Source organism: Carettochelys insculpta, chromosome 6 (genome assembly GCF_033958435.1).
Source record: "Carettochelys insculpta isolate YL-2023 chromosome 6, ASM3395843v1, whole genome shotgun sequence".
NCBI classification, from domain to species: domain Eukaryota; kingdom Metazoa; phylum Chordata; order Testudines; family Carettochelyidae; genus Carettochelys; species Carettochelys insculpta.
The window spans coordinates 110,955,244-110,969,239 of record NC_134142.1 but is presented as its reverse complement, the minus strand read 5'-3'; the positions used below and the strand labels follow the sequence as shown (position 1 = coordinate 110,969,239).

At 47.8% G+C, this 13,996-nt stretch overlaps 1 protein-coding gene across 5 annotated transcripts in view; it reads right to left on the bottom strand.

Moving 5' to 3' along the window:
- Positions 1-3,835: 3,835 nt before the first annotated feature.
- Positions 3,836-13,996, bottom strand: part of MOB2 (MOB kinase activator 2) — a 168,295-nt gene continuing 158,134 nt past the window's right edge. For all 5 annotated transcript variants that reach the window (XM_074997835.1, XM_074997836.1, XM_074997834.1 and 2 more), the window contains exons 4-5: positions 7,299-7,423; positions 3,836-5,089 (exon numbers count right to left, since the gene is read on the bottom strand). In XM_074997835.1, coding sequence (XP_074853936.1) covers positions 4,797-5,089; positions 7,299-7,423 — 418 coding nt within the window. In that variant the 3' untranslated portion in view covers positions 3,836-4,796. The remainder of the gene's footprint in view (positions 5,090-7,298; positions 7,424-13,996) is intronic.

The following is a 13,996-nucleotide window of genomic DNA, read 5'->3' as shown; positions in this document are numbered from 1 at the left end:
GTAACCATCTCTTGAGTGTTACATGACCAGGGTGCTGACTGGCGGGTCTGTTCTTCCTGCACTAAGTCTGCAGAGTCGGGGGCTCCCTTTATGGTCCGAACAAACATTAGTGACACAGTGTATTAATCACAGCTTGTTCCTCCAGCTTCTTTTCACTGCTAATCCACAGCTGGGGGAATTCCTTTCCTTCCTTGATGTCCCTCTGGTCAAGGCAGCTTCCACATTCAGAGTAATTCCGATCTACTTTCGTAACTTACCAGTTGTGAAATACACTTTGAGAGGAAACAAGCACTCCAGTTTCTCCATCTAATGACAACAAACACAAATCCTTCGGTACCCATTTCCACCCCCACGCTGGACGATCCTGTTTGCTCCAGGAAATTTTCATGTCAGTACTAATTTTTTTTTCTTGTTCCTCATCCCAAAGTCTACCCATCCATCACAGTTGGCTTTTCAGGGCCCTGTACCTGTAAAGTGGAAGTAGGATCATTCTTTAAACAAAAAATGAGGTGTTGTCGTTATCCTACATCATCTCCTGAGCATGAAAGCATGAAAATTTCTCCCAAATAAAATGGCATGAGCCAAGGATAAGATGACAAGTACACAGAATTTCAGCAAACGTGCATCTTGATGGCCATGCAGCTGCCAAACAGACCTCAGACAGCTCAAGGCAGGGAAGTCACATCTCCCATTCTGCGCTCCTGAAGACTGGACTTTGCATTCCATTCCACAAGGCAAGAAATATGCTTCCGCTACTAGGCCTCAATGATAGCTGTGATGACCACCTAGCTGAATTAAAAAAGTGCGGTACTGGGTGTCATTCAAGATGACTCCCAACCTCATGAACTCATCAGTTTGAAGATATTGGCTGTCAGGAGGTCTGCTCTAATGGAGGGGAAATGTAATAACCCCTCCTGCAGAAGTTTGATCTACATTTTGTTGTAAAGAGCAGAATGAGGTTCTAGGTCCACACCTTGTACAGATGGAATAAGCTTTGTAGCCTAAGGAAGTCTTCATTGTTGGACTTTGTGTAAGTCATGACCTTTTGCTTGGATATCTACATTCAGGTCTCTTGTGAGGGAATTTAATGCTATGTTTCAACTTACTCAGCTTGGTAGTTAAAGTATGGACTTTGCACCAGGCAGTAAATTATGTTCCTCTTAGGGTTCATAACAGCAGAAATCACTTCTGTCTAGCATCCATTTTAAACTTGTCTGGTCCCAGACAGAAGATTGATTTTTTGCAGTTGCAGTCCTCCCCTGTGAGCTAGAGGGTACAGAAAGGTCAAATGCTAAGCAATGCAGCCTTGAGAACCATAGTGCTTCACCCAGGAAGCCCTAACTAGTAGCACACTTTTCCCACGTTCATATATTGTGTGTTGTTCCTGGGTGCTGTGGGAGAGGCAGACAGAGAAATCTCTACTTTAGAAGAAGTTGGTCATGCCAGGTTTTAGCACATGAGGTGGCTACAGGCCACCTTGCTGCTGTGTCCAGATGCAGAGAAGTCCATCTCCAGCCCATCAAGTTGACTTACAACCAACCAATCAGGCTATTTCTGGGGACAGGTTTCAAGCCAATTCTGTCTTGATCTGAAACAGGTGATGGATGATTTCATTTATGTTGTGGCATTTCTCTGGGTTGTTAGTTATTGGGAATGAGACAAAATTGGTCCCGTGGGCCTTGCACCGATGGCTTTTCTCTGTGGACAATGTAGACACATTTGATCTCAAGTTGAAAGAAGCTGGTGGCTCTGTTGTGGAGCCAACTCTAGCCTGAGCTGGTTGGGAGTCACACAGATAGCTAGGAGGCAGTGGAGAGCAGTGGCTGCTGTCAGCTCAGCACCCTGCCTGCATTTGTTCTAGGCACCATTTGCAATGACATTTTCACCTCTTTCTTCAGGGACTAACTCACCTTGCCATATGATCTCCATGCCTGTCTATAACATCCTGTTAGCATTGAACGTGGACACCTCTGACAACTCAGGAACGCCCTTCGTTTCCCATCATATCACTGACATAACACAGCACTGTTTGGCCTGAGCCCCTAATCCCACAGTGCCCAATACACTTGCCATTCACCAGATGTGGCAAACTGGACACTGTGGTGTGGTGAAATGTGTCTCCTTAGAGCCGCACATGTGGAGCGCCCTCCTCCTGCACCCCACCATTTGATGGGACAAGCACATGGTGGTAGCGGCTCCTCCTGCAACCCCAGTGGCTGCAGCCTGGCCCGGATCCAGCCGTGGCGCGGCTCCCACAGTTCCTGCTGGGGTGTGGCCCAACATCTCCAGTAAGTCACCAGCTGTTTGCACAGTGGTGTGTGCGCCTGGCTCTGGGGGAGGACATTTATTTTGAGCAGTGGCGGGGGGCCTGTGGCAAATTGTTATATTTCTGTTGGCCCCCACTGCTCTAGTCTCAGGGAGTGAGCCACCACATGCCCACAAGAAACAGATTTATAGCCACTATCAGTTTCAGAAAGGAGATCTTTGCCCACAGGACTTAAGTTGAGCAGCCATACTTGCAATCTGCCTACCTATGTTAGCAATGCCTGTGCAAGCCTAGGGGGGCACACAGGGTGCAGAATGACAAAGGGCTGTCCATTCCTTCTCTGTCCTGCTGCGTGGGAGTTCTGCTACTGATGAGAGAGGGTCTAAGGTGATGCCTGCCTGGACTTGTTTGCCCATGAAGAGCTTCTATAGTGAGGTTGCCTCTTTTCCAGGTAAAAACAGCTCTGAGCACCACAGAACTGTGGTAACTGTCACCAAGATGAGTTTATGGGTGCACACAGACACCTTTGGCTTTTAGGGTGGAAGGGGAAGAAGGTTAAACAGAAAGAAAGGGAGGGTGGGGGCAAGAAGCCTGCCTATTGTCTGCTCCTTCACAGTTGGGCTGCTATCTAGTCACATTGTGGTCAGCTGAGATGGAGCATGGCTATCTGCACCAGCAGCTGAGGGTAATGGCCTGCATGCTAGGGAATGGCGGCCCCCCAGCAGAGGCTAGGATAGCTCAACACTTTCCCTGTCATTTAGCTGCAGTAGAATATCCCTTTCTCTCGACTTTCATACTGAGAACAAAAAGGATATACAGCTAAAGCTTCTTTTATGGCTGCAGTCCTCCAACGTGTCGTCTTTTGTCCAATGGGGTCAAACCTTTAGGGGGTAGATAGTTGTTTTAATATCTATTATTCCACCCCCCCCACTCTGGTTTGGGCAGCTGCCATCTTTCCTTGAGGAGTTCTGTTTCGTAGGTGTGGGTGTGTCTTGCAACACTGGTCCCTAGCCACGCTCTGGATATTTTCCCCACCACCGAGCTACCATGTGGCATTCTGTGGAGACTGGGAGCTAGATGCCGAGTGCTGATTTTACTCAAACCCCCAAAGGAGGAGCTGTCTTCAGAGAACGGTCCAAAAAGATTTCAAGTGACTTGTCTTTACCCTGGCCTCAAATGTAATTAGAAGAAAACAATATGAAGTCTGGTGATTAAAGTGTGTATTTACCTGTAAAGTCTATACTGCTGTGTTCCCTGTCTTTCATGTTACTTCTGACATTGTATAGCTGTCCAGCATAAGAACTGCATAAATCTGTTTGTATAGGGTCTAGCAGCCCCCTGCACGTACTTGTTTATAACATGGTAACAATGCATAAAGTGAACAAAATGCAATTTACGGGTTGTGGAAAAAAATGAGCAGTTTTCTAAGAAAACCTAGCTGATGTCTTTCAAAATTAGATGCTGTGCAAAGAGCTGTCCATGTTAACTGTTTCCCCCGCAAACAACCTCTGCAGCTCCTAAAGAAACCTGTGGTGATTTGTGTCACTGCAGACAAAAACAAGGCTCATGCCTGATAGAAACTTTTTTTATTATTATTGTTATTATTATTATTGAACAGATGAACTAAAAATAAGCCAACAATATAATTTTATGCCAACAGTCATCTCTCTATCTCAGCTGGTGACCGACTCAGTGCACCCTTCTCCCCCTGACCCCGTTTTCCATGGAAAGGAAATGGCGGTGGCTCTGACACACAGATTTCAGACCCCAATGATTTCACTGCTGTTATTCCTGGAGGTGTGCTGGGAGGGAAGGGGCAGAGAAACAGGTACATATATTTTATTGGAGCAACAAGCAGAAAAGCTTGTGCATCCTTTCGAAGGTTCATAGACAGATGAAGAGTCACACCCACTACATTTGTAGCAAGCCTCTACTGCTACAGCAGTCAAGCCAGGCATCTCTTCTTCCCATTCCAAGCCAGCAAATGGCAAGAGGCAGTTGACTGGGGACTCTATGTAAAATTGGGAGGGGGTGTCTATGTAAAAACCAAACAAAAAACAAATAAACAAACCCCAAAACAAAACAATCTGCATTTAAGCCACTTCAAAGTAAAGTCACTTCTTATAACATAATATATATATTTTAAAATGGCAGTACCACCATCCTAGAAAGACAGAAGGGCTTGCACTCAGGACTGAAGAAAGGGGTGGGGTGAAAATACCAGCAGCCCCACTTGAAAACATGGTTCTTCTCTAAAAACAGCACTTGTCAGCCATCTGACAGGGGACAAGAAAGGAGGAGCAGGAGGAAAACAATAAAATAAGATTGGTGCAACTTCTCACCAGATGGTGCATTAACAAAAGCTCCGCACAGTCCCATGCGACTACACGTCCTGCAGTGGCAGCATAATTTCTTAAACTTTCATCGCTGTGTGTGTCTGTATATATATATATGCACATATACATACACGCACATATAGAATATATAATATTGTTTTTATGTTAATGTTAGTTTTGCTCCATAGGAAGGCTCATCTCTCCTTCACGTGATTCTGTGCTCCTGCGCTGCTGTTGCTGCTCCCACTGCCGCTGCTGCTACAGAGGATCTCTGTGAGGTCATCCATGATGGTGGTTTCTTTAGGGTCCACCAGGTTGAACTCCCTGATGAATAGGATGAAGTGTGTGTAGAGTGTATTTAAGTGTCCATGCAGCTCCAGTGCCAAAGTCTCCTTAAAGTGTGAGGAGTAGATGTGGGCCAACACATGAAACAAGTACTTGCAAATCTTCTTCACTAAGGACTCAAAGGAGTTGGGGAATTCTTTGCCTGCGAAGGGGAGAAAAAGAAAACTTGAGACACACAGCTATTAGTCTGATCAAACTCATACTTTCAGCCACAGGGAAGCATCTATCCCTGTCTACATGCAGACTGGTGCAACTTACTTCTTTTTAAAAGGCAAAATATGGTCTTTGAAGCAGTAGTAAACAAGCAGGCTTTAACTGGGTGGAGCTCATCAGTTAAAAGCGTCATTGCTGATTCCCCTTCCACATTATGACAGCGCTGCTAATTCTTGCAAATTTATTAAGCAGCAAATAAACTGCACATTTCTTATTTGGCGGGAGAGGAAGGCAATTGCAGCCCCAGTGAAACATGGCAGACAACTCATCTGCCTGCACACCCTCCCTCCGGTCCAGCTTCTAGTTTTTCAGTGCGCACATCTGGGCCCGGGCATAAGTAAGGCAAATTCACCCCTGTTTGGGGGAAGCTGAAAAATGTTTCATATCCATCACCAAATTTCACAACCCTAAGCCCTGGTGTGTGCTTGGTACAAGTATAGAATCCTCTGGCAGGTAAGTCGTCTGTTGCAAGATTTCTTAGGTACTGCAGAACCTGGAAGGTGCTTATTCACACTCATATTACTTAGTCCTAGGCTGCTGGACAATCTTTTTATAGTCTGCTGGCAGGTGCAATAGGCTATGCACTGCTATAAACCACATCCAAACTATGTTTAGCTGGCCTACTGCCCCTTGGAGTGGCACCTGAGTGCCATGTCTAGACTTAAGCACCTAATCCAGGATGGCAAAAGACTCTTTGTTTCCTTCCTAATAGCATCCAACAGGGCAGAAACAGATTAGTCCTCTCAGGTGGCTAGAGTCCTCTGCTGGCTCTGCTCAGCCACTTGTACTTGCTAAGGCACGTTGGAGAGGCAGTGGGAACCACATGCAGAGTTAGCCATGTCTGCACACTCCAAGTGTAACACTGGACACAACTGGTTGAGGACACAAATGATGGGGGTAGTTTTCATCTTCAACCCAGCTCCTGCCATGAACCCAGCATTTGGCTGCAGACCATTCCAGCTGTCTGGACGTCATTATGATAGCAGTCAGGTACCTTAGCTGCTGTTCAAACCACATGCACAGGTTGGGAGGACAGTGACACACTGTACCACCACGCTATATTTAGCCAGTCTGGTGAACTGGAATGACACGAGAGGAGTTGGCTGCCCCAGATCTCCCTGGTGTGCCTGTATAGCCCCCAGCCTTGGCCCACCATGGAGCTGCAGCTGGGGACAGGGCTGGAAGCAGTACTACAGCCAGAGAAGAGGCCAGTGTTCTGCTCCTTTTCCTGCTGCCCCTCCCAGCCTGGAAAGAAGCAGAATCCTCACCCCCACCCTGCTGCCCAGGCAGAGAATCAGCTCCGTGGAGGGCGGGGGCTGGGGTGCTGTGCTGTTGCTCGCTGTGGTTCCTGGGGGAGCACTGAACCACAGGCAGATCACCAGCAAGAAACCTGCAGACTATGGAATTATTAAATCATTAACACACAATGCATGTAGCTTAACTCTAGGAGAGGAAAGGAAATCCCAAACTCCTAGGGATTTGCAGAGCTGCATTCCCAAACCAGCAGATCTTTCCATCTTCTTCCTCCCCCTTAGGTCTTGTCTATGCTTACAGTGGTGGCATAGAGGGTGTGGGTGTAGCTACATCCGGCAGCAGTAAACAATTCTGGCAGTGGGATGCAGCAGGGAAAGATTCTGCCAGTGGGGAACTGCTGGGACCTTTCCTCATTGTCTCCCTGAGAAAGTGATATTACTAGGTCTGGGCTCAGGCGGGGCACGGGATGAAAGAAAATACCACAGCAGCCTACTAAGAGAGACTGAGGGATTGTGAAAAATCAGGATGACAACCCCAGTGCACAGGACAAAGATAACAGGCAATCTACTGCAATCCCAGGCTGAATCAGACCCACTAAGTCTCTCTTGGCAATTCAAATGGTTTTGAAACTAACAACCTGACAAAGCAGCTTTGCTCTCGTTTTTCAAAAATTCATATTTGGCTTTAGACTGGATGCAAAATTTCAGGCCAGAAAGAAAAAATGAGTAAGTTCTGAGTAATCGGTTCAGAACAGACACCCCAGACACAGTGCACTTCACCACCTTTCATGCAGCAGCTGTAAACCTCTGGATGATGGACCAGTCCAGCCCCTGCCCCTTTCCCCAAGACATGCTAGGCGACATTTCCCCATTGAGTACACATACCATATTTGGTAGGAAAGACGTCCTCATCCGTCACTAGCTTCTGCACTGAACTCATAACAAAGTCGACGTACTGAGGGGCTGTGCACTTTATCTTCTTTCCCCGCTCATCATACCAGTAGTACTGTCTGTGAAGAGAATTGCCAGTGTTGTGTGTTACTCTTATAACCTCCAGAGGCACCAGATTTGTGCACAAAGTAGCTGGAAGTTCTAACCAAACTGTAAGAACTTCAGCAGCAGCAGAGTTCTGGATTTTTCCCCCGCTTTGAAACGGACACTTCTCAGATAGATGTTGACCACAAACTTACTCAAACCCAGTGCCCAGCATGAGACAAAATGGATAGTTTTCAAGCTGTTTGGGCTTTTAAGCGAGCGAACAACATTATTGAAGTACAGGCCATGAATCCCTCCAGTGACTCCCTTCAGAATGTTTTCCAAGACAGGAGCTGGTGTCAAGATTTCCTATGTAAGAAAGAGCAGCGCAGCCACATTCACCATTCTGTTTCTCACTCAATGCCATCAGCAATACTACCAAGTCTCCCATAAGTCAAGCCCAAAATGATGGTCTGCCTCACGTTATTTTCTTTTAACAAGACAGATCTGCAGAAAAGGGCTAAGGGTGCTACCAGGAAGCGGCTTGGTTAAAGTAGGCTCTCAGTTCTTTCCTCAGCTTTGGCTGCGACACGTACTGAGGCCTTAGGTACATCACTTATCCTCCATGTGCAGGGCCAGATTAAGAAAGAGGCTTTTGTGTTTGCAGCCCAGGACAAGGGGACCTCTGCAAAAAGATTCCCGGGATGCCAGAAGTCCAAATCTTTTTGTGGGCCCACCCTTAATCTGGGGCCCTGGACTGCAGGCACTACAGCCCCTGCCCGTTATCTGGCTGGGGAAGGTGGCTCCACACCACTTCCCATTCCCGCTGTGCTGAGCTGGAGCTGCATCACGGTGAGGGCTGTGCAGAAGCTCTGTCCCTGCATTGCCACCTGCAGGCACTGACCCCCACAGTGCCCATTGGCTGGAAATAGCAGCCAATGGAAGCTATGGGGAGACAGTGCCTGCAGGTGAGTGCAGGGCAGCTTGTGCCATGCTAAGCCACCTGCTTCTGTCTCCGACAAATGGGAGCTGCCTCAGGAAAGCGCCCACACTCAACCCTCTGCCCCACCCGAGCCCCCCCCCCGCTGTACCCCAACTCCCTCCTAAGCACAGCACTTCAGTACCTTGTGCCTTAGCCCTAAGCCATCTCCTGCAAACCCAAGTTCCTAGCTCCCTCCCAGACCTCTGGCCCAGCCCACACATTCCATACCTGAGCCCCAGCCTGGAGCCTGCTCGAGCACCCTAACTCCTGATCCACACCCCGCGGCTCCATTCCAGCTTCTGGTCAGGCTCCCCCTCCTGCACTCCAAAGTCCACATCCCCAGTCAGAGCCTTCACCGCCTCCTACCTCAATCCATGGCCCCCTGCCACACTGAACCCATGCTCCGTGTAAGTTGAGCACTTGGGTGGCTACCCACGAGAGAATCAGGTGCTGCCCAGCTGATTAGCAGAGTGCCCAGAGCTAACAGCCTGTGTTTCTAATGGTGGTACACATCCACTCATGCATCAGCATACATAAAATTTATTTCAGACATGGATGGGATAAAAATAGAACCTTGCTTTGAACCTCTCATTTTTGTCCCCATCCCACAGTCTAGGGGAACCCATAAAATCTAACAGCGCTGGGCGCCCAGAAGAGAGAATCCAGCCCTGCCCAAAATATTTTGCAGGTCAACGATACCCACCACACTGTACAGCTTAACTGTTTGCAAAGTGCCTCTGAGGGAAGGCGCTATGGACAACGCGCTTGGTAAAGTATGGGCACGTCACCATTAAATCAAGTATTTGGTCAATTATACTCTGACCCTTCCGATGCTTTCAATTTACAGCAAGAAGTTAACAGAGAGGGAAGCCTCTAGGCCGCGGTGTTCAACACGCTAGTTCGTTGAGTATGACTAGTTGGCTTTAACTGTAAATATATTTTCAGGATAACGTGGCTAGTTCATGGCTGGGCACCACAGTGATAGGCCAACACAATGGTAATTCAGTGCATTAACATTTGCTGTCAGGAGATGGCACCATAATACTAGGCACCCTGTTTTGGTCTCCCTCCAGTATCAGCTGCATTTCTTTATTCAATAACACTAGATCTCATCTGTGGTCAAACATTAGAATTCCTTCTGCATTTACATTCTTTGCTCATTCTGCGAAGCCTGCATCTCTCCCAGTGCTACGGAACCTATGAATGAGCTTTCTGTTTCAAAAGGCATGGGACACACAAACTTCCTCCAAGAAAAGGTAACATCTTCATAAGAAAGTGTCACTGAAGTCCACTGGCCCACAATACCAACTGACAGCAGCCTTTGAATAAACCCATTATTAATACTACATGAAATTTTCATGAAGAGCTGCATATACAAAAGAACCTTAGTTCTGAATATTTTGGAAACGGAGGTTGCTCAGAGCAAAACATTATAGCTTGAAATTTGACTATTCAGAAGAAAAATGTTGCTTTCCCTCCTTTTTCAGTAGTTTACGTTTAACATAGCAGCGTACTCTATTAGTGTTGCTTATTGATCTGCCTGATTGTGTACTGCCAGTTCCAAATGTGATGTGTGGTTGACCAGTCTGTTTGTAACAGAGGTTCTGCCATACCAGATCCCTCCCCTCAAAAAGAAGGATTAGACTCATTGAAACATAGGGCTCGAAAGGACTTAGAGAGATCATTTAGTCCTGCCCCTGCACTCAGGCAGGACAAAACATACCTAGACCATCCCTGAGAGGTGTTTGTTTAACCTGTTCTTAACCTCCAAAGACAAGGGTTCCATCAGCTCCCTTGGAAACTTATTCCAGTGCTGAACTACTCATATAATTAGAAAGGATTTCCCAGTACCTAACTAAACCTCCTCATTGCAGGTTAAGCCCATTCCTTCTTGGAATGTCCTCAGTGGACAGACAGGGCAGTTGACCACCTACCTCTTTGTAGCACCCCTTAACATATGTGAAATTGATCAGGTCTTCCCTGTCTTCTCTACACTATCCTTAGGGGTTTGTTTATTTGTTTTTTAAAAAAATACCTTTCCTCATAGGTCACACTTTTTAAACCTTTTCTTGCAGTTTGCTGCTCTCCACAGAGCTTCCTCCAATTTGTCCGTATCTTCAAGTGCGGTACTCTGAACTGTTCATAGCACTTCAGGTGAGGCTTCACCAGTGCAAAGAATTACCTCCTGTGTCTCACATACAACATTGCTGTTGATATATTCCAGAATAACATAAGCCTCTCTCACTACTGCCTCACGTTGACAACTATTCAATTTCACTGTAACCCCAAGATCTTCTTCAGCAATACTACCACTAGGTCTGTTATGCCCCATGTTTTAGTTGTGCATTTAGGTTACAATCATAGCCACTGAAAGAACTGAATCTGAAGACTAATAATAATGACAATAAAACGTTTATTACTGATTTATGTTATGGTAGTAATTAGAAGCCCTGACCAAATTCAGCAGCCCACCATTGTAGGCGCTGAATGCGTATTTGTGACAAGATGTGCCCAAAGAACTACACCCTAAACAGACAGGCAGCATCTTCATTTTACTAGTGGGGAACTTTGAAAGTAAGCATTTCAACCAAAGCCACAATGAGAGACTTAGTTCGTATTCCTTAGTCATCCTGTAGGAAGGAAATGCTCAGTTCATGTTCCAGACACTGCTCAGTTAAAACATCTGAGTGTGAGACATTGATTGAATCGATATGCCCCCCATTTCGGACTTTAGGACAGGCAGGGTTTGCCAGGTACAAGGGAGACAGAATGGAAGCCACCAGTGTTGTTTGTGCATCTGAATTGGCCAGGGATATTTTTTCCTCATGGTACTGCTCACGTCACAGTCCTTTTGAACACCTTACCCAACCACTGAATTCCAAACTGTCTTCACTAGATCAGGAAGCTGTGTAGGCCATTCCTCAGACAAGCTTTTCGAAAAGCATGAAAAGGAGATTAGTTCTGTGGTCCTAGCCAACACTTCAACCTTCACCACTACTGTTCTCCACTAGAGAAGGGCAGTTGTAACAGAGGCTAACAGTGCCATTCAGTAATCAAAGGAGGCAAAAACTGAGGGGAAATAATTAAAATTCACAGGACTTTCCTCAATTTGCAGGAAATTATCAAAACTTGTGCAGGCAGCTTTCTATGTTACGTAGGGTGACTATCCATCCCAGGTGAGGCGGGATGGTCCTGTTCTACGGAGCCAAAAAGGCATCTCGACTTAATTTTTAAGTGGGACCAACTGTCCCGTACTTGGCCCTTCCGGCTGACCTTTCCCTGTGCTGGCTGGAGACTTGCAGGGCTTTTTTTCTGGCCACTGCCATTTTTAAAATGTAGCTTCCTGCCTGCTGCACCACTGGAATGCCACTGCCAGTCCCAGCCTTGCTCAGGTGCCTACTTGAGCTGGGAATGGAGTTGGGGTGGGAAAGTGGGGGCTGGAGCAGAGGAGCTGGGGGTCATCACTGGACCCCCCCCATGACCACCAGTTCCCACCGCAGGGCTGGGGCGGAGCCAAAGCCCTACTGTGGCCAGAACCCTGAACAGCGTGGGGGCAGAGCCCCCCCCCAACCTCTGCCACATCACAGGGCCATGGCTGGAGCCCTGTATGGTGTAGGGCCCCCCAGACCTTCCACAGGGCTGCAGCCCCCCTATTGGGGTCCCACCGCAGGGCTGGGGTGGAGTTGGGGCTGGAGCCCTGCTGGGGCTGTCCCTGCTGCAGACCTAGGGCCAGAGCTCTGCATGGCATGAAGGCGGAAACCCAACCCCCCCACACCACGTCACAGGGCCAGGGCTGGAGCCTTGTAATGTGTAGGGCCGAGGCCCCCGCAGACATCCCACAGGGCTGGAGCCCCCTGCGGCGTGGGGCTAGGGCCAGAGCCCCTCTGGAGTCTGCAGCACCGAGCCCTGAAGAACCTGCTGCAGGCTTGTTTCTCTCCCCAGCCCCAGTGGAGAGGGTGGGTGGTTGGGTTCTGGCTGGGAGGGAGGGAGCAGGAGCAGGCTAGGGTTTGGGCAGAAGGTAAAGTGCAGTGCTGGGTGGGGGGTTCAGGAGTGGGCTGGAGGTGAGAGGTCTGGGTGGGAAGAAAGGTGCAGCCATTGCCTGTTATAAGGTGACCATCTATCCCATTTTAGCTCGGACAATCCCCACGCTGAGGGTGTCCCATATTTAGCCCAGGGGAATATGGTCACCCTGTACATTACTACACTTATTCTCTGCGTGGTGCTAGTCATTCATATCTACTTCCATTGCCTAAAGCTGCATTCATTTTTACTCTAGAAGGGCCCAAGGGGGCACATTCTGACAGAAAAGCACCAGTTACAACTCTTCGTGAAACCACATGAGGTATTGAAGCCATGCACTTTATATGCCCTCATTCTTGCCCACCAGAGGGACCTTTATTCCTGACCACCCCTTTTAATTCCCTAAAGCAGCCAGCATGCTTGCATTAAACAGGGGGTTGGGGCCTCAGCTACACCAAGCACAAGTCACTTACCAAAGAAAAAATCAGCCCCAGACTCGTGTTACTGCAACCGCACAGCTGGCACCATTGCTGGAACACACTGTGCTTTCGCTTCGCTTTTCTGCCCCGGAACACCCTGTGCCAAGCGGGAGGAGCGGCTGTGGCGAGCTGGCAATGCCAGCTGAGGATTCTCCTATGCTGCAGGAATCCTCCACTAACAGTGAGAGCAATTCCAAGTGCTCTTTGCAGCACAAAGGATTCAGAGGGCTCTGGCCTTATTTAAAACAGCCTTTGTACCCCGCATAGGGAAAGTGTTCAGACCTTCTTGATGCTGCCCGGATTTGTGTATGATGTATTCAGGGTTCGAGACTCTACATGTCTTTGGCACAGAGAAGACAACATGCAAACCTTTGGTTTTGCTCTACAGAGTTCACTGGGTGAGTGAGTGATCAGCAGCAAGCTTTGTTTGCACTTCAAGAGAACCTTAGCCAACCCTCCACTGCAACTGCCGCAGAGTACAGACTCAAATTCAGAGGAGGAATTCCAAAGGTTGAGTTAGTCGCAAAGAGGCCTGATTACCCCCTCAGCTCAGACAGGGAGACAGGAAAGTCTTACTTTTGACAGAGCATGCAAAGAGCCTATCATACAAAAAAGACACAGTGGAAGTGCTTGACGACATTGTTAAAATTTACCAAATGCTTAAGTGGCTCAGAAGCGAGGTCCCATTTCTAGAAGTCAGTGAAAATTATGGTCCTAAGTCAATTCTGAAAAGGGAACTTAGGCTCCTAAGTCACTTGAATGCATGTGACATTTTCACCCAGAGGGTCAAAATTTGGCTGCCCCTGGGCATATGCACCTGACTGAATTCAGTACTGGACTACAAAGAAGTCTGTCCTGTTCCCCTTGAAAGCTAGGGAGAGGGAAATCTGTAAGTCACACATGACAGAACCCACTGACAGGGTATACTGGGGCAAAGCATACCCCTGTGGCCCCTCAGATGCATGCATCCTTTGTTCTGGCAATGACACCTGCACACAGGTCCTTGTCTCCCAGCCAGGACATTCCTGGAAGTAAACGTTCAGATTTTGCTGTACTGTAAGGAGGATGACCACCACCACGAGGAGCTATTGGACAGAGAGGACAAGAAATAAGCCTGCATGGAAGGT